Here is a 26940-nt window from a genome sequence, read left to right on the forward strand (position 1 = left end):
GTGACCACGTGATGTTGCTTGCTAACATGATTACCTAAATGGCACTGAAGGCATTTTATAATCATGTTAAATACTTTTCTAACTGCCGACTGTGAAAATTAATCGTTTGCCATACTCAGGACTATTTGCATCTAATTTTGCGTTTTGAAGAGTGATGGATGCTTGTTGTTTATTCATCTTGACTGCTCTGTAGCTGTTTTGTGTTTGATGACCATTTGCGTTCTCTTGCACAGAGCCCATATTTCAGCAAAACAATATCATCAAAGCAATTGAACTATTAGAAAATGTTGAAGAGCTCTGTTACATGTGTCCGTCTCTTTGTACAGTGTCCATTCTTCTCCTGCTAGAGGGTATCTGCACCATCCTCCAGGCAGTGCCACCAGAATCATGCTAACGCTGTTACTGCTTGCATAGCAATTTTGTGTTCTGACTAAACTTGCATACAATACTGGCCCATGGGCAAATAGGTTTGTGTAAGGATTAATTAATTAAACAGTGATGCTGTACATTGCAGGACATCCAACTCGACTCTACATCCAAGTGGCATGGGCATAACTAAGTACTATCTAAGCACATTATATACATTACAGCCCCATCTTGCTCCATTCAAACCCCCTTGAATGTCCTACACACCAACGAGGGGAAGCTTAAAACTGCATTAAATGTTCCACTGTCAACACCAATGGCTGTATTCACTGCGTTTATCAATTTGCATGCATAGTTCTCCCCTTGCTTTCAGAGGTGAGGCCCAGAGCGTTAATCCCCTTGAATGGCCCTGTCGAAAATTTGGTTATACATTGAAAGCTACAAAGCACCATCCAGGCAGCATGTTACTGTAAGGATATTTAAAGAAAGGATTTTCTATTAGCCAAGATAGGAGTAAATGAAATGCTCAGAGCCAATAATCGCGCAATGAGGTGGGCTGCCCTCTCCACAACAGAGGCTCTCTCTCTCTCAGTGCCTAAACCAGCGTCCATAAGTGGCACTGGAAAGTTTACAAGGCTCAGGACTTAAGAAAAAGAATGCAGCAGTTTCGACCGAAGGGCAAAGCACCAATTGCGACAGCAAATTAGTAGACAGCTATACGAAGTAAGGCTAGTAGTTTTATCGGCCGTGTAAAAATAGGCATACCAACTAAATTAACAAGCGTGGTGTCACACACACACACAAGCATACATGAACACATCTCACTCGATGACCGCGGAAACTCGCTGTCAGAACGCTGGTGTGAGGAAACGCGGCAGCAGCAGCGAGCGAAGTGACACTCATGCTGTCTATTGCTTCAACGAAAAGTGAGCGCCATGAACACACAGCACCTTGGAGGAAGGAAAAACATAGGAGGGAGCTTTACGTCATGCAGCCAGCCTTGGCAAGTGAACGCTCCGTGAAGCCACAGTGGTGGTCCAACACGTGACCTCTTGCATCGAGATCACGGAGCACCAATTGAGATTTGCCAAGATGTTTGGTTCCCAGTAGCTATGCCAGTAGTTTCTATTCCGTGCGGGCTTGTCCAGCTGCCCGGCCGTGGCTCTGCCTGCACAGTTGGATCACTAAAACGAACCGCGCACTTTGACATGCGATCACTTGTTGGGCCACCAGGTTTAGCTTCAATCACGTTGCGCTATGCTCCCTCCTATCGTTTTCCTTCCTCCATGGACAGCATTCACAAAGCTACGAGCCACCGACGCACCTAGACTCTGCCCCCGACGCAGATCGCTCTCAAGACACGACCGTGCGACTGCGCCCAGCAGCCACATGCGCAGTTGCAGCCGGAGTAGAATGCCGCCACCCCTCCCACCCTGGCACTTTGCAATGTTGAGTGCTTTGCGAATGACAGAAGACTGCGCTTCCTCCCCGCTTTCATCTCTTTCATGCGGGTGAGATTGAGCACTGATCGTCGGCTCCCCCCGCATGATTTCACTCGTGCATACAGCATAGGGTGCGCGGCGACGGTTATCGCCCTTGGACTTTATACGGAACATCACGGCGACGACGATGATAGAAATGCGCTTAGAGTGTCCATATAGTTGCTTTAGCAATAAAACTTCGACTCCTCCTTGAGTATGGGCATGCAGCCCGAAATTTCGGATTAATCTTCCACTATGGATTAAAGTGTAAACCCCATGCAAGTGATCTTGCACGCAACAGCGACAAGCGACGCGATGGCTGTCGTGTTCACTCATAGCCTAGAAGTCGTACCCCATGCGCGCTATCATTTCGAGCGACGTCTCCCCGGTGTTGCCAGTATGAGAGCAGCAATGTAGGTGCCGAAACTAGTGTGACGCATGCTTTATTAATTCAAGTTGATGCATTTTACTGTAAAAAGCAGAATAAAATATTTCTGAGGGTTCTTATTTTATTTTATCTTATCTGTTTCTTATCCTTGAACGTATAAAAATTCGATTGTTTGCTCCTTCCGTGGGACAATCGGTAGTATTTGAGTAATGTACATCCACTTCCGCTCATTGCCCGGTAGTGCTCATAGCACTACCGGGCAATGAGTGATGAATTCTAGATTTGCAGAACCGAGTGATCTGTTCAAGCAATAGCCCGATCCGTCACTCGAAGCTGTTGCTCGTCGCTGTCGCACACAAAATCGTTCTCATGAGGCTTAGCCTTCATCTTTCAAGCAATATTTGACCTAAACTTGATACCCTACTACGCACGTACTAACATGTTCAAATTCAGCTTTTTTCCCGCTCAGTGGAAGACTGGAATTTATTACCTGGGTCCATTTGCTCATGCTCATCCCAAATTTTTGCAACCACCATTCTCGACGCATAACCGTGCTCACTCATGCCCGGCAGCATTTGTATAACTTCTTGTGTATTTTCTTTTCATGAGTGCTCTTTCGTAGAAGTGTTCACTTGTGTTTACCGCTGTATACTCTAATGCATTTTCTGTACCTTTTCTGAACCCACTCCTGCTATAGCGCAAATTTCGCTGCAGTATGTATAAATAAATAAATAAATAAATCTTGCATCAGTAAGTGATCCTGTTAAATTTTGCAAACTATTGTAACATTTTTATGTCAACATGATTTTATATAATGCTGGTTATTCCAGCTTGTTTGTTTCTGTGCTTGCATGCATTGTTCTTTTTCCTTACAATGTATTTGTTTTTTTGCCTTGTGTGAGCACTTTTGCACTTCTTATTTTTTGTTCCTTCATTTATATACCTTCATTGCTATTTTATTGTAACTCAATGCTCCTCTATGGCCTGCAGAGCAGTATGAATAACTAAATAAATAAATAAATACTTGTACTTCTTGGAAATAAACACAACTTTGCACGGACAAAAAATATAAACATGCACTGTTGCTGGCTCGCAACTAAACCTTTATTACAGACATAGCCATATATTAGGTGATCATATAAGTTTTGCAGAACTTGTAAAAATTGCCTATGCCAGATAGCATAATTCTATTTCTTGAGCCGGATTACTTGAAACAGTGTACATTACTAGCACGAGGAATCGACACATTCAATTAGCCCAAGTGCACTAATTAACCTCCTAATTAATTACTTTGGGGCACATATTGCAGTTCGAATTGTAGCCCATGATTTTTTAAGGCATATCCTTTGCAATGACACGGGTTTCTACATATGCGCTGTGAAACTTGCAGTAAAAATTCACTATTGTTCCACTTTTTTAGGAAACCACAATTTTATGCACTGATGCACAAAAGTGATTCAAACGACCACGCATTTCGTCGCACACTTTGGGAATGAACATCTTGAAACTAGGGTCACCCTGACAATTAATTCCAAGCGGATACGCCTTGCAAACTCACCAGCTACAATTTGTAAATTCCAATATGTGCCGTATAATAATTAAGAAGGTAATTAGTGAATTATAATCAGTTAGTAGATGTGTTTCAATTTCTCATGCAAGTAATGGCTCTTTGAATAATCCATCTCAAGGACTAGAACTATATGTTATCTGCCACAGGTGCTTTTTTTTAAAGATTCTTTAATACTTAAAGATTAGCACTTCATATGTATTTCCAACTAATGAAAAGTAACAAAGTGTCAATTATTTTGACAGTATGTGCATGTAACCTTAGAAAGTGTTGTTACAAATATGAAGGGTGAATTTAATTTTGTTTGTTACCTTTAACAAGATTGAAATATATATACTGCTGTGTGTTCAATAAACGTTGAGTTGAGAGTCGGAGCCAGTGTGTGTGTATTCTTTCTTTACTCATGTAAAGTTGTGCTGTTTTTTCTGTCGTGCACCTACACCAATTGCCAAGATGTCAACTCTCATGAACTAGTAAAAAGTGTACATAACCAACAATGCGCTGTGCGGCTATGCTGGCTTCATGAAAAAGACTGGGCTGAAATTCACTTTTTCATGGAAGCCACATCCCACATATTTTTGAAGCTGCCTATATGTACATACCTTAACCATCATATATAAATTTTGCATTTCACACATGGCAATGGCCATATTTCTATTGTTGCTCATCATTGGTAATTTATACTTTCAATTTGTCTGTAGCGTCTTTTTTCAGGGTGCAATGAAATACAGTAAACTCTCAGTTGTACATACATCAGTCTAACAAATATTTCAGAATAACAAACTTTTAAAAAATCCCCGGTGGGTTTCCTATGCATTCTATGCTAAAATCGTTCAGTTAAACGAATATCTAAATAACGAATAATTCAGTCGAACAAACTTGAGGCTCCTGGTGGACAGTAACACTGGCTACAATTAGAAACTGCTTGCATAAATCCAGCCTCTCCCGCCTGTGCAGTGAAAGCGAGCAAGAGGAACAGTACGATGAGGTGATCGACCCCAGGATGTGGACAAAGGTCTGTCGCCAGCTGGACGTTGACAGCAACAGTTCGTTTTAAGACTACGTGCAATGACAAAAAGCTCATTACCTGAGCTGAACTATTAGAGCTGGAAATTGTATCCAGTGTTCGTCCCGAAGAACAGTGCGACGAGGAAGATGCAATGGCAGAGGCAGATTCAAATACTGTAACTCAAGCCAAGGCTGTAGGATGCCTTGGAAAGTTGTGAGACTTCGTGTCTCAGCAACAAGCTGTGCCAGAGGAAGTACACAAAAACATAGGCTCTCTTGAGAGCCGTGTTACTTCTTGCACTTTAAGAGCAACAGCGCGAATGAAAATTACCGACTTTTTTTTTCAAAACTAGATAGGCGGCAACGTAACTGTTATACACTTTTTATATATTGATGTACATAACTCCATAACTTGCATTTCACACTTTTGACTTGTTGTCTGCTGGGCCCATGCTGATCCATATTCTAGTGAACTTTCAGTTAAGTGAACTATTTCCTTCGTTCCCTTGAAGTACACTCAACTGAGAGTTCCCTATAAAACTAAAGCAAATTAAACACATACAGGCTGTTTCTTCACATTGCCATGACACGGTTTCCTTCCTACCATCTCAAAGTTTGTGAAGATCTCTGCACATTCTGTATTTACAGAAAAACCAAGCTTTCAACTGACTGTTTTCATAGAAAATCTCTAAAACAAGTCCGAGAAGCAGCTTCAACATCACTGCATTGCAACATCATTGCAGCATAAACAACAGGAAAAAAGGAAACCTCAATCTCCTCTGTAAGTCCTGGCTCACATACCAAACCCCCCACCCCATGCGGAAGCGGAATGCATGGCTTTGCCCACAAGTCACACTGGCATGTATCCTGACATGAGCAGGCCAGCCAGAAGATCAAGCAATCTTTTCAGGCTGCCACTAATGAGAACTGCGCCAGCCAACAGCAGACAGCAGCTGTCACGTTGACGCTGCTGGCAACTGACAGCATTGTGTACTCCACTACACACTATGACAGCCGCGCTTAGCACAGAGGATCATGAATACGGCCAAATGCATGTACCTTGATCATCGGTATCCGTTGCTGCCCGTTCACATTCTTTTGGGGAGGGGTTTGCTCGATGGAACTTTGAGCCCACTAATAGGAAGCACTCTGGCAGCCACATTCTGCTAGAGACAGCACACAAAAACACATTATGTGCAATGGTTCAGCAGGATGTTAAGTTAACCAGAGCCCTCCACTACCACAACTCTAATACAACGTGTGTTGCTTTCGATGTTGAAATGCCACTAATCCATCTGGCTGCATCGTAGAGTGCCCATTGTTGCAACATGGCAACAAATAGAGTTGTAGCGGTACTTTCCCCATGGCATACATGCACGACTGGGCGACCACGCAAGAATGCATATATGTCAGACAAAAATTGGTACGCTGTCAAATGCAGCACCACTACTCCTGCACAGCTTTTCATTTAATCAATTTTATTTTGAAGTGCATGCATCTTCTAAATGTCGCTGCATTAAATGGAGAGGCTTCACCATCGTCACACTGCAAATTTACACACATTCACTTGAAAGATGGGAAGGTTCCACAGGAGGTACTGAATTATTCATGGCCAAAACCGGGTCATACTTGGCAGCAAGACGTCATTAGCCGCAGCAGCAGCAACTCAAGCCCGTCTGCCGGTTACCGAGTGCCTCCACATCCAAACAGACCGGTGCGGTCTCACTACGGCACACGACCAGAAGGCGTACAGGCCGCGCTGCCGACATCCCCGCTTCGCAGTGTTCATATTTTCACCGTTCTTTCCATTTTGTTTCTTTCGGGCACTGGCAGCGCGTTGCGCAGCCGTCCTTCGTAGACACCGTGCGCCTGGTGCGTCCTAGAAGCGCGCGGCGCGTCCACCCGCTAAACTCTCTCTCTCTCTCGCGTGCTGCCCGTACATTGAAGAACCCGCTTGCGGCTGTGCAACCAACCTCCGCGTCGTTGCGTCACTGTGTACTACAGCCAGTTCCTCGCCCGCCTCCCGCCGAGGCGAAGTTTAGTTTCTTTTCGCTTCCCCCGCGTGGTCGCCTGTGCTGACGGTGACCTCGGCCCGTTCGTGGCGACGCGCGCCTCGTAGACGACGCGACAATGCGACATGGACGAGACACAGTTGATACAATGAGCTTTCCAAAGGCTTTTTGACGGCGGGACGCCTGTGACAAGCGTCCCAGCGGGAGCAACGGCGGCTACTGCGCGTGTTGTCGCCGACTGTATTTTTCTGTTTTTTTTTCTTTCATCCATTATTTTTATCTCCCAAGAGCGCAAAGATTGTCGCACGTCGCACACACGCAAGGCAGATCGACCACATGCCAAGCTTGCCGATGCCTCTTAATAACCGACCACAACCGCGAGCAAGTGGTAGATGCAAACGGCGCGACTGACGCAACTTTGCATACGCACGTTGGATTCTGTCACACCCTGTGAAGGAATGCGAGATCAGCGCAACCGCCAAGCCAAAGCGCTATTCTAGGCAGCGGAACTGCAACTGCAAACAAAGACAATAGCGCGCATTTGCATACGCGCTGCTCGTACGACACGCGCGGCGCGCCTCGTAAAAACGCAGGTCCGCGACCGAGGATTAGTCACGCGCTGCAGGAGCGTCGGTCGCTGCACCTGCGCCGCGCGCGGGAAGCCGCGGTTTACCGCAAATTTATAAATTTCAAGAAATAGAAGCTCACGGCGATTGCTTTTCTTTTTTCCAGTTTTCACGATGCAGTGATTGCCGACTGATCGCTGCGGGTACCAAGCCGTGTGGCACAACTGAGACACAGCAGGCGCGGCGGTCCCGCCCATTCAATCGAATTAAAGCGGTCGCGCAGGTTTCAACGGAAGGAAACACGCCGCGCGACGTGTTTCTTGTTGAAAAAGAAAGACGCCGGTTTTCTGGCTCGCGCAAGTGAAAGGAAGTGCACATGTACTACATATAGGAAGCACGCGGTTTTAGAGACGGGTGCAGTAAATAAACAATTAAGGACAGCGGAAACTGCTCAAAGACGGTGGCGACTCACTTTTATGCCGAAGACGACCCAGCAGTCCCATGGGCGAAGACCACACAGATTTCCAGATCGATGTCATGTTGCCGCTGCCGTAAAGATGCACGGTGCTTGAAGACGATAAGCGGATACCGAGTTCCTCCTGTGCGCTCTATAAACAAACGTCAACGGAGGCCGACGACGACACGCCTGGCCGCGAGCCAGATTTGTTAGTTTTCGATCGAGGTAGTCCGGGTTTTTTCACTCGTCGCGGTCAGTTTCAGCCCGTGGGCGCTGCTTAGTTGTTAGTGCGCTGCAACCACAGCAGTTCGCAGAAAATTTGACGGGGCGACCGGCACTGCCTCTCAATGCCGTTTCCTTGAAAGCTGCGGCTGCTGCTACCCGCAGCGAGCTACAAACTTTGCGCTAGTCATGTAATAAAATGAGAGAGAAGTGTCGGAAAACCAAAAAGAAGGAAAAATCGCCGCGTTTCGCTAGCTGTTGGCGTCGCGCACATAGCCTCAGTTTCGAAGGGCAAAAGTGAATTCTTTCGAGCATCGCATTGTTTCGAGGTTCGCTCATGTGCTTCGGTGAACTCATCGCGATGATCTCAAACCGAGCGACAGAGGTTCAACAAAATAGTCGATCATCCGCTACACTTTGCCCTTGGGACTTAGAACTAGCAGCTGCTACGTGAGCTGACTGGCGTCGCATCGGTGCTATCTTCATCGCTATCAGCAGCAGTCGGCAGACGGAGGAAACTGAAACGAGTTCGCGTCGGGGTGCTCCTTGGGTGTGCCAAGCTTTTCGAAGGGCGGGAATTTTTATTTTTTTCGGGAAATCTGTGGCGACGCGGCTGTCGGGGTGAGTCCAACAAAAGTGTTTGCATATGTAATGTGTTCGAGACGACTGATGTTGGCGCGTGCCGCCCGCACGTGATGTGTTTCGGGTGACGCGATCGGCAAGGTTCTCACTGGTGTTTTCGGCCCCCGCTTTCGTGTGTGAAAAAGCGTTGATGCAGTAGGCGTGAAACTGGTCCATGTGACTATTTCCGCCTTCGTTAAAGTCGATCTACATAGAACTTCGATTGCGGGCGAAATACGACAAGTGAATAATAGTTGTCACACGGCACCTTCGAACTTGCGTCGATGAAGATCGAACTTAATGCTGATCGAGCGCTCCTGCTATGGTCAAACCTGCTATCAACCCTGCTATAGTCGCTTTGCGTGCCAAATGAGGTTATAACGCCCCAATGCAGATCGGTGGATAATAGGAAATGCGCGTTTAAACAGTGCTGTGTACATAATGCATATATATGTACAGCCGGATCGAAGTCAAGGTAGTTCTGAACTTAGTGTCACACATTACTTCCCCCCTCTTCTTTGGCTTCTGGATTGGATTGGCGCGGCTCGCTACGTGCTTGCGCGCGCTTTTCCGAGCGCAGATTGGTGTGCGCCTGGTTTCTGCACTAGGCTGTTATGCGATCGCTTTTTCGAGCGCAGATTGATGTGAGCCTGGTTTCTGCACTAGGCTTTTGCACGATCGCCTGCTTTTTGCACTGGGCTTTCAAAAGGCGAAGTGAGCGTCGCTTACTGCAGGCGGCAAGTGATTTGGCTCATGTACTGCGTGAGCAAAAACATAGGCACGTGGCTCATGAAGGAGATGACCGGCGACTTGCTTAATCTGTCGGACCATGTCATCGCCGACTGGAGGAACTACGCTCGTGAGGTCGTGCGGGACGAGCTGCTGGCGCGACCCCCACTCGGTGGCCCCGGGAGGATTGTGCAAATTGATGAATGCCTCCTTCGCGGCAAGCGAAAATACAATCGAGGCCGCCTGATGACGGGCGACAACGTTCCGCCGAGCCGCCAAAATTACGGCGGCATTGCAGATCGTGGACCATGGGTATTCGGCATGATCTGCGTGACCACCGGGGAGCTCCGACTATTCAAGGTCGACCGACGAGACGCGGCGACGCTAGGCCCCATTATTGCAGCCAACGTTGAACCGGGAACCACCATCCACAGTGATGAATGGGCCCCATACAACTGCATCCCGAACTTGGTGGGGGCTAACGGAGCAAGACTGAATTTGCAATGGGAGGCTGTTAACCACAGCATGAACTTTGTAGACCCAATCACGGGCGCTCACACCCAGAAAATCGAAAGCTACTGGCAGAAGGTGAAGCGCTACCTCGACTCCGCCGGCTACAGGGTGACTCCACAGCTTCTCGAGTCGCACCTGATATGGCTATGGTGGGCATCGATTAATGGGCACATGCGCTGCAAGGACTCGTTTCTGCGTTTATTTGAAGCGATCGCACGGCGCTACCCACTGTGACATAGTAATGGAAAATAAAGCGCACTTTTCTGACCCTTTGCTTTTGTATGTTTCCCGGCATTGCTGCGCGCTTCCATACACGGTAGGCCCGCGGCGCTGCACTTCCGCAGTAAGCGACGCTCACTTCGCCTTTTGAAAGCCCAGTGCAAAAAGCAGGCGATCGTGCAAAATCCTAGTGCAGAAACCAGGCTCACATCAATCTGCGCTCGAAAAAGCGATCGCATAACAGCCTAGTGCAGAAACCAGGCGCACACCAATCTGCGCTCGGAAAAGCGCGCGCAAGCACGTAGCGAGCCGCGCCAATCCAATCCAGAAGCCAAAGAAGAGGGGGGAAGTAATGTGTGACACTAAGTTCAGAACTACCCGAAGTCAAACGTACATGACAATACCAAGTAACAATGCTCCCTCTGCATTGACGCATGCCACTGCTATTCTGGAGCTGTTCATATATGGGGAACAATGCAAGCTCGGCTCTGCTATCAACCTGCTATCAAACCTGCTATGGTCGCTTTGCGTGCCAAATGAGGTAATAACGCCCCAATGTAGATCGGTGAATAATAGGAAGTGCGCGTTTAAACAGCGCTGTATATATATATATAGCCGGATTGAAGTCAAACGTACATGAAAATAACCACATAACAATGATCCGTCTGCATTGACGCATGCCACTGCGATTCTGGAGCTGTTCACGGGGAACAATGCAAGCTCGGCTTCTTGATGCAAAATATGTTGAAGTGTGTCCTTGTGTTTTTCCCTTCCAAGTGGGAGCACATTTTATTTTGTGCACTTTTCTAACGTGCAGTCGTAAATAAATAATTTTGCATGGACAGAACCGACACAAGCCATCTGCAATAGAAAGCTAACTTGCAGTTTGTCGTGCTGCAGTTTAAGTACTAACAGGCTAACGCATCAGAAGATACAATGTGCACAAAGTAGAGTGTTTGTGCATAACGGTTATTACGTTCTTTAGCAGCACGAACCAGCTCCGCCAGGTCACGCCTCGGTCAATTCAAACTGGTTACACATCCTTGCTGTAGATGACCGCCCAAGCATGAGGAATGAAACAAAATACCACTGCAAGGACAGTGAGTGACGGCCCCAGCCTTCCTTTTAGTTCTCACGCGAGGGCTGAACAGTTACAGAAAGTATCGGAAACCATGTATGTAGAATGGCGCTCATTTTGTCTGGCTGTGCATCTTTATTATTTATTTGTTCACGCAAGTTCTCACAAATTGGTCCTCACTCTAATGTTAAGATGAAGAAATGGAACACAATAGTATGAGAACCATCTCTGTTTACCACACCAGTCCCCGCCGAAGAGCAGTCAAGCTCCAGGGCCTGCACCAATGTGTCCTTGTATACAGTCATCACAGGCACTATGTGGGTGGGCACTGTGCATGTTTCATTATGCATTTGCACTTGTCACAAGAGTGCCACCATCTTGTGCAGTACACAAATTAAGCAAGAACATGTCAAAATCCAGTTAGAGAACACAAGGGACTGTGTTCATGATTGAAGGATGCCCGCCACGACAGAGCTCACTGCAAAAATTGCAAAAGGGAACTCAAGCGCTGCAACCGTTAAGCTCCCATGGAAACGATGGTGATACATGGATCTGCCTGATCTTCACGCTAGTAGCTTCAGATGTTCTTGTGTCCTGATTCATTGTGCTTTGTCTTTCTAAAATTCCAGAAAGTCCTGTTTTTCTGAATGCATGCAGTCAAGTTGCTGCATGCATGCATAATCATAGCTATTCGTTATGCCACATTTGTAATTCAACAGTTTGTTGAAAATGAACAATTTGCAAAGACAAGAAGCCATTTAAAGCCAGGAGGACAAAGCTTAGGCAAATTAATGTATTGCCGTGCTGGCTTAAACGCCATATTTGAACCTCCCATGTAAACTAGCGCCAGAGTTTCCTCTAGTGATTTTTGTAGGAAACTCTGCACCCTCCACAATGGCTCAGTGACTATGGCTTTCTGCTGCTACGCACAAGGTCACGAGTTTGATGCTTTTTGATGGGGGCAGAAGGCACTTACATAGGCCAAACAAACTATTTAAAGAAGTGTGACAAGCAACAGCAGGATCACTGTCTTTCTTAATGTGCATATGTGCATGTGTGTGTGTGCGCAATTAAACAATGTTGTTTCTGGTTTCTCCGCAATTTTTTGTTTATATTCAATTTTCCAGCCCCAGGTCTCGATCAGCAGACAACGGGTGGCACAATGGCCCCAACTTCATCGTTGGCGTCCACACCGTGGCAGTACTATGTGCCTTTACTGCTCGCATCTCCCATGGCGCTGCTGGTGATGTCAAGGCTGTGGCGCCGTTACCAAGCTCGGAACGCCTGCCTGAGGCACCAGCACTTCGTCATCACTGGTGGTTCCAGCGGGATAGGCCGTGCGCTTGCCCGGGCTGTGGTTCGGCGAGGTGCCAATGTGACGCTGGTTGGTCGCCATCATCCTACTTTCCCGAGGGCACACTGACGTCATGCGAGTGTGCGAGTAGTGTTGCCTAGAGGTGGCTTAGCAACATCTGTCGTACTTAAAGGAACACTAAAGCGAAACAATAAATCAGTTTAGACTAATGGAGCATTGTTTCAGAACCCTGCAGGCTGTCATTAAAAAATAATTTGATTATTGGATGAGAAAATGAAGGTCCAAGTATCAGTATTTGAATTTTGCACCGAAAACCCAGTGCCGGTACGTCAGCGTGACGTCAGGGATTCTAAAGTATGTTTTCGCATTTGGACCGCGTTGCTGAATAAAGGTTCCCGAAACTTGCCATGTTTAATATTTGGTTCCTTTAGAACACAATGTAGTCAATCTGTACCGCTATATATAATTAATAGGCCCTAGAAGATGCCATCAAAATTCAAGACGTCACCGCCCCCAGGTGCGGGTACTCAAGTAGGCGTCGCCACCCGTATTGCGTTCTTGCGCTTTTTCTGGCTTACCAAACGTCTTATTGCTGTAAGAGTGGTGTTTTTGGTGTTGTAGAATGGTAATTTACTGATGCAGAACAAATCATTTTTCACTTTAATGTCCCTTTAACGCCTTCGGCGTTAGCGTGCTCACTGCTGCACCGAATCTGGGGCCGTTGCAATTTAATGATGACTGTCATGACGACGCCATCCTTTCTCACCTGCTTCATTATTTACAGCCATTACAATTATTAATAATCATTATCATATTAGCATGCAGGAAAGGTTCAAAGTGACAAATATTCAGTAAAAGTAATTAGGTTGTTCAAATGAATGGGTGCGTCCGGTCCATCACTTTCTTTTCTTCTTCAGCCCTTGCTCTACGTGATCACCCGCTTTCCCCACTTGACAAGTCTTCCTAATTGTCAGGTCTGGAGGCTAGCAGGCATGAATTAATGGACTGTTTCTCCTCCTTCAACTGTAAATGCAGGCCTATGCTTTGTGTTAAGTCGGGGTCCATGCCTTAAGAGGGCCCTGAAACACTTTTCTAACTGACCATAGAAATGCCTCACTTTTAGAAGATGTCTTCACACAAATCTCATGCCGCAAGAAAATTTTCAAAATTTTTCAAGTAGAAGTGGAGTTGTCGCACTGGTATGCAGCCATCTCTCTCTTTTTCGTCTGTTAGTGCACTGAAAGCTACACAGAGGAGAAGCCAAAGAGGCAAAGCACGGCCCTAAAGTTTTGTGTCTCCACGGCAAAATGGCTCTTCACAGCACCCCGTGGCGGCCATGGTAGTCTACGCTACGCAGCAGGCCACTGTTATCTCCAATGCCACATGTAGCAGACGCAAGTACGCGCAACTGTTTTGTGTAGGCTGGCAGCGCAATGATGAAATTACATTTCCGTCTATTTGAGATTAAAGACTTACGTATGTTTCACTTAGTTAATGCAAAATTGGCAATTATGTATTATTGAGAATTGTCTCACGATGACAGTCCGCATGGCATCATTGTGGACAAGAGAGCAGGCGATTTTTCACTGCTTTCGATGCAAGATTATAAATTCCATGCTGCATGCAGTGCGGTAATATTTGGCTCACATATTCACAGGGGCCTCTTGCACAGATTGGCATCATTTTCTTACTGGTTTCAAAAAGTGTTTCAGGGCCCCTTACTACAATTTTGCCTTCTAGCAGAGGTGTGTTTTTGGTGAGCCGTACTTCATATTGTACATAGCAGGCAAAGCTGCAGAGGCTGTAGAAGTAGTGTGGTTGCATAAATGTATCACTCCAGTTAAGTAGTCCTTGGTCTGCAACATCTTCTGCAGAACATATTAGAACCGTAACGTATGAAGTTAACATTAAGTCAAATCAGGTATTCTTTGTATGACTTGAGTGGCCTAGTATGCAATACACTATGTTTTGGTCATGAATGCAGGCAGTGGGAGCTGTAAACTGAGTGCAGTCATCCAAGTGTATAAATGTACTTGCTCCTCTCATCAATCTGCGATTAAAACTTCATACGTACAAGTGTGCTAGATCTTCTTTGTGACATTTGCTTCACATATCGTAACTGTCACGTATGAATTACGTCACATTTCAAATTACGAAGCACAGTCCGATTTCTTGCTGTCACGTAGCATGCACGATGTTGTTGTTTTTTTTAATTGTAAATGCAGATACTGCTGTGAAAAGTCGGTCTAGCCTCTACAGTGTTGTCTGCTGCGTGCGAGACGGAGTGTAGTTCTCAAGTAGTATTGTTTTCGAACTCGCAAGATTATTCATGTCTGTATTAACGATTCAGACCAACTGGCAAGGGAACTTTGTGTAGATTGCACGCAACATGGACCGGCTCGAGGAAGCGAAGATCGAGCTGCTAGAGGAGGCAAGCTCACCCGAACAGGCCATTCACACGCTCTCGGCTGACCTGACGAAGGGCGAGGCCGGGGAAGCAGTGCTCACCCGTGGCATTGAGGAGGCCGAGCAGGTTTGCGGGCCAGTCGACTACCTGGTGAACTGTGCGGGCTCCGCAATCAGCCTGCGGTTCGACGAGACACCACTAGCCGAGTTCCAGCGCATGATGGAGGCGAGTGTAGTTCCCGTCTTGTTTTCAGTTTTAATGCGATCAGCATTCTTTGCCTACTTTGGGCACTTTGAATCTATCCGGCCTATTTCGCCATCATAATGGTGTCATGGTTGTTTGACTGGATGTACATCAGGATGAACACGACATGACGTGAGTGACTCGGCGTGCATACAGGTCATGCCATGGCATGAACATCATCATCGAAGCATGAGTGGAGCACAGCTGCACACACGCCTTCATACGTGGAGCGTTCCACCATTGGGAATATGGTTTGTTGTTACGTTGCTTCAGTGCTAACCACATGATTATCAACAGTCATCATGAGATAGGTTCTGCCAAATTGTTTTGTTGATATTTATCTTTGATTTAGTAATCGGTACTACAACATGATGATTACTGCCAAGGTACTGCTACATCACCACCTTAAGTGCAAGTTGGAGTGCTGCCGTGTTAGTTATTGCTGTGGAACTCTAGCTGTGTAGTGGTGATACCAGTACACAGTACCAAGGAAAGTGCGCTGTACTTGAAGCTGTTAGTGCACCACTAAACTACTGCTACGTGCCACAAAGTAAAGCCTAAATTCTAGACCATATAAAAACGTCCAGAAAGGGGAAATTGTCATCCACTCGAGTGTGTGGCACGGAGCGACAAAGAAAATGCATACAAGTTTCTCAGCTTTGCATTTGAAAAAAAATTCTTTTTTTTTTTACTTGCAACACCTTATCTCTAAGAAACTCTTTAAAGCTTTTGGTAGTTTCAGGCTGCTCTTGGGTGGATGACAGTTTTTCGTTTCATAAAGGTTCTTCCAGTTTGCAGGTTTCCGCAGAACTGATTTGCCACGGACATGTTCTCCACGTGATGATGTCCCCCATATACTGTGTGTATTGAGCTGTTCTGTTGATACCTTGTGCAGTCTTCTATTTTGGGATTGCCGGCGTAGTTCAATTTGGCATGGTTCAAACAAAGCTTGTGGCACTTGTACGGCTTACCAATGGCGGCTGCAGCTCTCTTCCGCTTCAAGTGCATAGCTGCGTACAGCCGTGTCGCCCCTCAACTGTGCCTCTGTAATGCTCCTCAGTGATTCCTGCATTGAGGAGCTGCCTAAAGGGGCCCTGCAAGAGCTTTTGAATGATGCAGGTGAACTTATTCTATTACTAAACAGTAGCTAAGCAAAACAGTTATGAACACGTGAATCAAATGTTGTTATTACATGCACACCTGGGAATCCACAATTTCACTGAATGGAGCTGCATGCCCTTTTATTTATGAATATATGCTAGTTCTGTTTTTTTTTTTTTTGCCTCATCTCAGGTTAGCGTGAACACACTGGCTACAGGGTTCTTTTTTTTTTTTTTAGGATCCATGGCTCAGCAGTGCTTTCAGTGGAAACAAAAGTTGAGAAATATCTCCACTAATGAGGTTGAAGTTGGAGGGAGGTGGTGCCATCTGGTTATGGAGATAGATGGCATTGGGCCACTGTAGCTTAGAGTGGTGTGTCCTACAAGACCAGGCAGTGCGATGGAAAGTCAAGCCAAGAAATTTTGACCTAATGCCAACATAGAAGCTAAATGTAATGGCGAGTGAATCGTGGTGGAGTGATGTAGAGTGATGAGCACGGCATGGCACAGCTTTGAGAGCAGTTCAAACAGCAGAATGGAAGGCTGCAGGGACGTGGCAGCATTTGATTGCAAGTTCATGCAAAGAGAGACACCAAGGACAGAATAGGGGAAATTACTTGTGCATATTAATTGAAATAAAGAAGTGATAAATTAATGGAAATGAACATGGATGAAAAGCAACTGGCCACTGGTGAGGCACAAATCCACGTGTTCGCATTACGCATGCGATGCTCTTACCAATTCAGCTGCCGCGGTGCCGTTTTTCCATCTACTTTCTGGTGTAATATTTATGTTTATCTTCCAGAACTGCACCTGGGAGTGTTAGCCAGCGCGACACCTCATTGCCTTGATGGTGGATGTGGAACATCCTTTTTTGTCACAGGCGTCACATTGTACGTCATCTTTTGGGGTGAGGGCAACTGGTTAATAAACCCAAACGTGCTACCTGAAGGCATCAATGCTGCCGGATACGAGGCCTTGCTATGTAATGAACAAGAAGAAAGGAAACCAAGGGCCCGATTCTTATTAGTCATATCATAAGAAGCCAACAAAGACACCAAGAACAGCACAGGGGAAGTTACGTGTATTTATTAATTTAAACAAAGAAATGATAAATTAATGGAAATGAAAGTGGATGAAGAAACAACTGGCAGCAGAAAGAATGTTCCACATCCGCTGCCAAGGTCGTGAGTGGTGGCACTGGCTAACATTCCCAGGTTTAGTTCTAGTAGATAAACGTGAATACCTCAGAAAGTGGATGGGAAAACGGCATCGCAGTAGCTCAGTTGGTAAGAGCATCACAAGCGTAAAGCGAAGACATGGGTTCGTGCCCCACCTTCAGCCAGTTGTTTCTTCATCCACTTTCATTTCCATTAATTTATAATTTCTTTATTTAAATTAATAAGTACAAGTAGTTTCCACGATGGTGTCCTTGCTGTCGTTGTTTGTTGACTTCTTATGATATCACTAATAAAAAATGGGACCTTGGTTTCGTTTCTTGTTTGTGCAAAGCATATTTAAGAACTGTGCATTGGAGAACACTTGTGAGGCAAACGTGTTCCACTCCTTTCGTAAAGGCTGTTGCGTAGCTCCTTTGCAAAACTTGTATCTGTCTCACTGCCTTTTGTGTAGAACTGAGAATGCCTGGCCCGAGGATCTCACTTCTGGAATTGCTGCTTTCCACTTTGCAGATTGACATGCCTGCTGGAGAATTGTTCAGGTGTAAAGTGGGTAGTAGAGTTTAGGACACCTCTGTTGACGTTTGTACTGTTTGTAGAGCTGCTGGAAGCATTAAATAGGAAGTGCAGTGGAATACCTAATTAGTTCCATGCAAGGAAACAGCTGCTAATGTGCTCCAGAGAAGCCAAGGCAGTGCGTGGTAATTTCCAGGATGAAGCATTTCATCTAAGAAGTGCTACACACAAACGTTCGAAGGCCTTGCAGCACTCGGTGATGAATAATGGTAAAAAAACAATGTGGTAGCAATGCGGCAGTTTCGGAATGGTGTCAAGCAGCGTCGCCAGGTGCAGCTGCGTGATGGGCAGCACACCTGTGGCTGAAACCGTTCTTTTCATTGGCAACCATCAGTGTAAAGTATTGCCGATTTTCCAAGATGGTGAAAACATCGAAATAAATAAGAAAGCAGCAGCAAGCCATTTTGCTTAAACAAAATGCTTTAATCGAACCTTATTATCAGAAAGCTGCGTAAGACACACAGATGCATTCGTTATACGTACATGCATAAATATCAGTGAAAAAAGTTTGCATATTTTAGGTTTACTTTGTCAGATACGACGGACAGTGGTAGAATAAGGAATTGTCACTAAAGCCAACATTTTGACAAGGGGACTTGTCTTCGTCAGTGTGGCATGTCGAAGTGTTGGCTCCAGCGACATTCCCTTGTTCGACTAGTGTTTCACACTTCAAGTCTTCAACTTCCTGTAAACCATTCTGGTATGGATTGTTAGATTCAATAATTCATTAAATCTGTGTACCTAATGTCGATGTTTTATTGTACATTTACATATAAAATCAGCAATGCTAGAAGTGGGGTTGTCTCACTGGTACACGCCTGTGTCTGCCTATGCTAAGAAGGCAAAAAGCGAACCTATGAAATATAGTTGCAAGCATCACACCACCACGCTACGTTTCACTGTGGTGAGCACCCTGCTGCTTACGTTGCAGGTCAACTACCTGAGTGCGGTGCACGCAACCCGGGCGGTGCTATCAGGCATGAAGCAGCGAGGCTCGGGCAGCATCACGTTTGTGTCGTCTGTCGCAGGCCTGATGGGCGTGTATGGCTACACGGCTTACTGCCCGGCCAAGTTCGCCCTCGTGGGACTCGCACAGTCACTCCGCATGGAGGTGAGTGTGAGCCTCATCCGCGAGCCCGTACGTGCCGGACCACATCGAGGAGCGTGATTTTCGGGCTGCCTCTCCCTTCAACGCGTCTCTAAAACTTGAGATTATGCAACCTCCAGAACTAGATGTGCGGGAAGACAGCACACGTGAAGTAAACAGCCATCTCTGCCCACCCAAGCTTTGCATCTGCCGCAGATTACCGCCAAAATGGGGTGGCTTGTGGCTGCACTCAGCCATGCGCAGCCACTGCTGGGGTGAAGGCGGGGGGGGAAGGGGGGGCGCGTGTTCAGTTGCCTGCTTCCCTTCATAGCATGCGCTCAATCACGTTACACTACCCGACTCATGAATGCAGCAGAAGCTCCTCCCGCAAAATTATGTTGTGCCTGTGCTCCTCTCTGCCTCTCTGTGCTCCCAGAGACTCCAAGAAAGGGATTAGGAAGGCAATATCTGACCTCGCCTAGCATAAGGATGAACTTCCTTGCACACGACATCGAAGGCATGTGACAAAAGCTAAAACGTGTCCTCTGATAGATGAGTGCATTGTTTGTGCCTCGCAAACACTGTTGACACCCTTTCAGCTCCTGAGCGAGGAGAAAGGTGGGAACATGTGTACCAAGGAGAAGGTAGCAGAGCTAGTATCGAACAAGACAATTTGCTGGTTCGTGTCTTTAGGAACATTTACCACTTCACTGTTGACCTGTCAACCCAATAAAGCTGTCCTGCCACTTAGATAACCTGGATTTTTTTTTTCTTTCTTTTTTCTGATTGTTCTGCACCATTCACCTATACACTGTCTCACCAACTCTGTGTAGTGCTGCAAAGGCCAGGGCTCATAACAGCCAGTTGGCTGAAAGAGTCAGCCCCGTGCTTCGCAGAAGGGAAGAGGGCTCGTCCATAGTGCTCTACTAATCCTTCCATGAAGGTCCCATTCATTCATTGTCACACAAAAGGTGATCATAGGTGTACAATGAAGAAGTCCAGCTTGCGGTTATTTTTTTCTGATTGGCTGAGGTCACCCTGTAGCATTCATTTCACTTCATGGAGTTGATGAAGTGGAGTACAGTGCTGGATTTCTTGATGATCATGAGCAGTTGGGAAATAGTGCCGCGGCTTCGTGAAGCATTACAGCTTGATGAAGCACATCACTACATCTCACAGGTCTGCATGCTCACTCAAGAGCAAACATATGAATAAGAGTGAGTGCCGATGAGTTTGAGTGGATGTGGATATGAAGAGGAGTGAGTGCCATTTGGTGTGAGTACCAACAAAAGTCAGTCAGGATTGTCTTGAGTGGACGTCAGTGTGAATGTGAGCAACTGTGGACGAGTGTGAGTGGACACAAGTATGAGGGTGAGAGGGCACCGGTGAATATAAATAGAAGTCCTTGTGAACGCAAGCGAGTGTTGGTTGGTGTGAGGGGAGCCAAGTAGGAACGAGAGCGAGATTGAGTATCTGCTTATCCTGCCTATCTGTGGCTACACTAAAAAGAGTGCAAAAATGTAGCATATGACTGGGCAGGATGTGAAGAATAAAGAAAAAAACTTGAGTTCTTTTTTCTTTCATATTGAAAAAGAAATATAATGCAAGAGGATAGAAAGTTGGGTGAATTGGTACGGTAACGCATTCTTGGATTGTAGCGCGAAGTGACACAGACGGAGACTAGAGCGCAGGCATAGCTCTCGTTCTGTCTGTGTCACTTCACGCTACAAACCAAGAACTTGAAAAAGAAAATTGGAAAGAAAGAAAAATATTTGCAAGTGGTGTGTCCACAGATCTGTGCATGCTATCATTGAGGCTGCCTTGTATATTAGGTGAAACTGTATATTTTTCCCCAATGTGCCTTGCAGCACACTACCTTTTAAAAACTGGCTAATCTCTAAGACTGCAAGCTAGGTGAATTGGCACATCATAATTAGAAAAGACAAACACACAGAAAAGAACTGCTACAGACAGTGATGGTAGACAAAGGCTGTTTGGCACGTGCTCTTACCTTTTATGCATACCCTTATTTTTCGCTGCTTCCTTCCTGTAATGTTGGAATGCCTGAAAGTTATGCTGTTAGCTTTCAGAATATAAAATGCTTCATTTGCTTTTGCATACTTCTCTTTTCCCCGGTGCAGGTGAAACATCGTGGCATCCACGTGATGGTGGCCTTCCCACCGGACACGGACACGCCAGGCTTTGTAGAGGAGGAGCGCACCAAGCCGACCGAGACGAAGCTAATCTCGGCAACAGTCGGCCTGTGGTCGGCCGATGTGGTGGCCAGCTCACTACTGCAGGACATGCTCGAGGGCAACGTGACTTCGGTCCAGGGACTGGACGGCTGCATGACGATGACACTGTGCGCGGGCATGATGCCACCTAGCTCGCTGCTCGAGGTGGTCGTGCAGGCCCTCACCATGGGCACACTGCGCATTGTGGGCTGCCTGTACCTGTCGCACTTCTACAGGCTCGTGGCACGCTGCGCGGCCAACCGCGAAGGCAGCAAGAAGGGGAGCTAGCTCGTGGCATTTGGGAACAGCTGGAAAGACTTGGTGACACTGGGAAGTTTGTGACATTTTGGGGCTTGAGGCAGTCGCCAAGTTTTGGCAGCTGGGGACAGTCACACACAGAGATGGGTAGGACACTTTCCAGTGGATTTGTAAACTGGGTGATTGACACTGGGGAGCTTGTGATGGTGATGGTGACACATTTTTTTACTTGTGATGGTCACTAAGTCGGTAACTCATGACAGCTGGGGACTGTCACTTACAAGGAACGGTAGATCACTTCTGTATGTATTTGTGGGTAACTGGCACCAGTAAGCTTGTGACAATTTGGGACATTTATGGTGACACACCTGTGACTCTTTGGGACTTGTGTTGGTCGGGGATGGTCGCTTGCAAGCAAGGGTAGAACACTTCTGTGTGGATTTGTCTGGTTGATGGACGCTGAGAAGCTTGTGACAGTTTGTCTCTCTAATGGTGACTGACTCTTTAGGACTTGTGACAGTCAGGGATCATCACAAGTCCTGTGTATTTGTAAAGTGGATGATTGAAAGTCTTTGGAAGGAATCCCTCTGCTCTTAATTTGACAAATGTGTGTGTTCTATTGAATCACCAATGTTTCCCTCTCTTCTGTTCACAAATGCGGTAATTGGGCATTTATTTTGGCCTCACTGTGCAGAAAAATGCGTGGAAGGTAGAAGACAAGGCTACACTTGACAGCATAATCTCTGTAACTGTTACAGATGGGTATAGTGACATAGAGAGACAAAGGCAACACCTTGTATTTGACGAGAAAGAAGCTGTGGTCCCCTGCATCTGCAATCAGCACACCAATCAAACGACGAATTTGACAAGCCCCAAGTTTTGTACGCCAGCTAGTCAGGATCACTAGCCACTGCCTGCTGCAAATTGCAAGGGCTTGCTGTGCTTGCTGAAGGCTCCCGAAGAGAACTATAACTGCTGTGCAAAAATTTCAAACTCACTGTCACAAATTTCTACTAGTGAGCTTAAAGCTTCTGTACAACTAGCCGTGCAAGGTTTGAAAGGTTGTGCACGTTGCAAGACAAATTGTATTGCCGGCAATCTCAGCTTGTCAGTGGATAACACTGTGGTGGAAAGTCAGCTGTCCATTAGAACACGCCATACAAACTCAATTACGAGCAAGTGTACTGAATATGCACACAAATTATTGCCATGGTATAGCCTGTCTAGGACATTAGGTAGTTTGTATAGGAAATGTGACACAATTAGTTGTTCCACTTCAGTTGGAAAAGGGGGCAGGAACGTGCAGATTGCCATCTTTTGTTTTTTATACTGCACTCAACTAGTGCTTTATATTCCTGTGACCTGTTAGCACGCGTGTTAGGTTAACTAAGTGTTCACATTATCTCTTTGTGAGTGCAGCTATAGAGAACGAAGATGTCAGGTGAGGAGCTCATGCAGCCAGCTTTCTCCTGCAAAAGCGAACAAGACAATGGAATAACGTACAGACAAATGTTGGGTAATCACATGTTTTCTTTCTTTTTCATTCTTTCTTTAATTTCGAAGTAACCTGTGTGCTGTACAAGACTGTGAGTGCTGCCTACAAGCTGTAAAGCCTGAGCACATTTTTTCTTGCTTCCAGTATGTGCACTGAAATTCCAGTTCAGCAAACACTCGCGTACCAACATGTTCCTACTCCAACATTGAGCCGTCCACAACTAGCCTACCTCCTCACATGTGTCGATTCTCGATTACAGCTTCTTATCTCTCAGGGGTTGCATTCTTGTTTGTGTACATACCAAACAAACTTGCATGTCGTGTTACATTTATGGATTGTGTTCATATGTTTGTGCGTGGTGTGTGCGAGTGATTGAGTACTGTGACCAGATATTGCTGATAACCTGATGTGCACATGTTAGTAGTGTTAGTAAGCTTTGCAAAGAATGCCTCTGGGCCTTCTTCAAGTATTCACAAGGAATGCGCTGTTTGGTCACTGCTGAATTGAGGCGAATGGAGTCTGCTGTGTCGAAAAAAAAAACTGAAAATCTCCAGTCTGTTGAGAGTAGATTTTTCCTTTTTCTTCTTGAACCTTCCTTCTTGGCCTTAGTCCCGCTGAGTTGCAGGGTTGGGTCTTCGAGAACTCAGTCTCCATTTCTCTTTATGTTTCTTTCTATTATTTTGCTTTATTTTCATTAGAATGGTGGAAAATTACAATTTTTTAGGAAAATAAACGGGCACATACTTCATGCACCACAGTTAGGCATGCTTCAAACTGACATAAATAATGTGATGATTTAACGTAAGTGGAAAACTGCTATGCTATATTTACACATGCTGATAGATAAGTATAGAATTAAAACATTTATTTTTGATCTGGAGTTGTAGAATTTAGATTCAGGGTTTCACTTTTGCTTATATCTACTAATTCTAGGTAATACAGTCGAACCCACTTATAACAATGTTCAAGTGCCACGAAAATTTTGTTGTTATAACTGATAACCGTTGTAACTGGGTTGCATGAAAATATAAAAATAGGGGGATGACAGAGCTGATCTGAGAAAAGTATAATGGAGGGGAGGCCAGTGGCCTCCTCACCACCTTCCTCCATCCGTCTGCTAATTGTGTTCACTCGTTTAACTGCTTCCTGGGTGCTCCAATCGCATGTAACAAGCCGTGGCTGTTGGCATTAAAGAATGGGGTCATTAAAGGGGGGTCACTGGTGACAAGCTTTATGTGAGCTCCGCCGAGGCATCTTGTTGGTGGCTTCAAAAGGGGCCTTTTAAAAAATGCAGGAAGGTTGCCGTGGCAGCCTGTCAGCTTGAGAAACCAGGAGAAACGCTGCAGCGAGATCTCCACAAACCTCTCGCCACATACTTCTCACTGGCTTGCACAAGAAAACCCCATGTCCGTCAGCCTTGCATGCTTTACGCGAAGCTTGCCAACATCCTTCTCTGATGCATCCAGGTGCTCCACGTAGTGCAGCAGAAGGTTTCTCGCAAAGATGAAGCCCTGAGGGGGGGGGGACTGAATCATACGCCGGGCCTCTTGTGAGGACAACGTTGACGCAGCCTGCCCTACTTCATTGTCGTCGCTGTCGCTATGTGATGCAAGCACGTTCGCAACAAGTGCCTCATCAGTTAGAAGCACTTAGTTTCAAAATCTATAGCCATGCACTTTCTTTTCACCGGCAACGTCGTGCATTGCCGATAATCAGCGGGTGAATCAGCCATGTTCTGTTTCGGCAGCTAATCAAACGAGGCTGAGAAACCTTACATGGCCAGTGACGATTTTGATGCAACCAACAAAGACGAATGTGAGTGCTTAAGCTGTTTGCACAACTACCGAGCAAGCTGGGAGCAGCACAGCATGTGCAGTCCATTTGTGTTTCAGAGGGTGGCGCTGCGTAGAGCTATGAGCACAGCCCATTCGTGTTCGGAGGGTTGGAAGGGCGATGGGAGAGAGGTGCGCAGAGAAGGCTGGAAAATGAGTGCGCGGCAGCTGTTGGGGCAGCGGGCCATCGTGCAGCGGTTCAAATTCCTCATTTTCGTTTTTCTTTTCAAGGATTTCGCATTTCACTACCTTTCGGCACGGACGCCCAGCAGCCAGAATTCATTGTTATAACCAATAATGCAGCATCAGGGTATTGTAGTATGTGGGTTATTTCACCATGGAAAAAATACAAAAAGTTTACGGTGCAGCAGCTTCTCATTGTTATAACCGATATATTGTTAAAACCGGTATCGTGATAAGTGGGTTCGACTGTATAAAGTGAAATGTGAAGCCCTAGATGAAATTTTTCCATCCATTTGTTGAACTTTGACTTACTCATCAAATTTAATTAGAATCACAAGTGCTTACCTAAGGAAAGCAATTCTGCAATTCACTTGCATTTGAACTGGGAAATCATTTATTAGCCTCACGCTAGAGCTTTCTGGTAACAACAGGATCACACCTCAACTGTGGGATTTTCTGTCTGCAAATATGTTATTGTGTGGTCCAATCAGACAGGAGGGCACCATTAGCATGAAAAGTGCCCGTGGACTGTGTGTGTGTGAGTGTGTGTACATTCCAATGGACTTGTGTGTGTTTACAGTAAGGCATGCGTGCTGCGCATCTCACATAGAGGGGACGCTTTCATTTTTACTGTTCTAGCTGCAACTATAGCAGACTGGATGTGGAGGCAGATTGTCTAGTCCTTATTTACTTCTCAGATCAACAGTGGTCGAATGAGGAACATTGTTGAAACCTGTGTTTCAACCTGTCTTCATCTGGGCAGCAACTCCAGCTGAAGGCGCATTCACACCACGGACAGAAGCGAGAACTTTCGCAGCGGGTAGCGTATTGTGCGCATTCTTACAACTTGCTGCCCTCGCCGGATTCAGCTTTCTTTGCTCGCAGGCCAGATGGAAAATGTTGGGCGCTACTTCCATCCATCTGGTTGGCAATGTTCTTGTTGTCTGTCTAGCCTAATCAGTGTTGAGTCTGTCAACATGGGCTGGATTGGCCTAGCTGGCTGAGCTAGCTATCTGAAATGGAATCATGTTTGCAATCACACCGGCGAGTTTTTACTTTGTTGACAATAGTTGGATTGCATGGCCTATGTGAACCCGCACTGTGAATGAGGTGCAGAAAAGCGCAGGCCATCGAAACGTAATAATTAGGTAAAGTGCATGTGAATGTCGCCACGTGAATCATTTCAACCTACGTCGCAAAGAGTAATCATTCTAGTTGTGGTTTACAGCTTCGCTGCCCAACCACCTTTACAGCATGGATTGAAGCGTCTATGGAGTGGCTCTATGTGTAAATAAAGCGTTCTCTGCAGAACTAAACCTGTGTATGTGCTGAATGTTTTTTTTTTTTTTCAGTCCAGGTTCCGATAAGCCAGCCGTGCCACCGGCGTGTGCTTGGACTCGCATGTACTAATGAAATTTTTTTGAGCTTGTATCCCTGCAAAAAAAGAAAACGAAGCAACTCGGTTTCTTCCTCCCTCTATCTCTCTTCTGTATATTTGAGAATGCGGTGGAGCGAATTGAAACGCATTTTTCCAGCCGGGCGAGGAGACATCCGGCATGAAAGGTCCAGGTGAAATAAAGCCCCTTAAGCTTCCTGAAGTAGCAACACGCGTTGAAGAATCCCGCCTCCTCCTCGCACGCTCTGGCCGACGCCGCGTCGCTATTGGCCTAATAGCATCACGTGGGCCCTCGCGTCTTGCCAATGCGCCCTTTACTAGATGCCTGCCACGTTGCTCGCTTTGCCATTGTAACAACGGTTCCCTTAGTTCAGCATAAATTACGTGAAGCAGCGCTCGTCGCCTTTTC

General features: G+C 46.1%; 2 protein-coding genes across 3 annotated transcripts in view; one reads left to right on the forward strand and one right to left on the reverse strand.

Moving 5' to 3' along the window:
* Nucleotides 1–8292, reverse strand: part of LOC135911189 (low density lipoprotein receptor adapter protein 1-A-like) — a 44702-nt gene extending 36410 nt beyond the window's left edge. Inside the window, exon 1 of one of the 2 annotated variants that reach the window (XM_065443376.2) lies at nt 7861–8292. In XM_065443376.2, coding sequence (XP_065299448.1) covers nt 7861–7927 — 67 coding nt within the window. In that variant the 5' untranslated portion in view covers nt 7928–8292. Of the gene's footprint in view, nt 1–5869; nt 5974–7860 lie in introns of those variants that run through there. The other variant, XM_065443375.2, reaches the window with a different exon arrangement.
* A 238-nt stretch (nt 8293–8530) lies between these two features.
* Nucleotides 8531–25230, forward strand: LOC135911187 (3-dehydrosphinganine reductase-like). The gene is made up of 5 exons (XM_065443374.2): nt 8531–8688; nt 12355–12611; nt 14920–15174; nt 18978–19157; nt 21275–25230. Exons 2-5 carry the CDS (start codon nt 12390–12392, stop codon nt 21653–21655), a joined length of 1038 nt encoding a protein of 345 aa, XP_065299446.2. The 5' UTR covers nt 8531–8688; nt 12355–12389; the 3' UTR covers nt 21656–25230.
* The last annotated feature ends 1710 nt before the right edge of the window (nt 25231–26940 follow it).

This window comes from Dermacentor albipictus, chromosome 5 (assembly GCF_038994185.2).
Source record: "Dermacentor albipictus isolate Rhodes 1998 colony chromosome 5, USDA_Dalb.pri_finalv2, whole genome shotgun sequence".
Lineage (NCBI taxonomy): Eukaryota > Metazoa > Arthropoda > Arachnida > Ixodida > Ixodidae > Dermacentor > Dermacentor albipictus.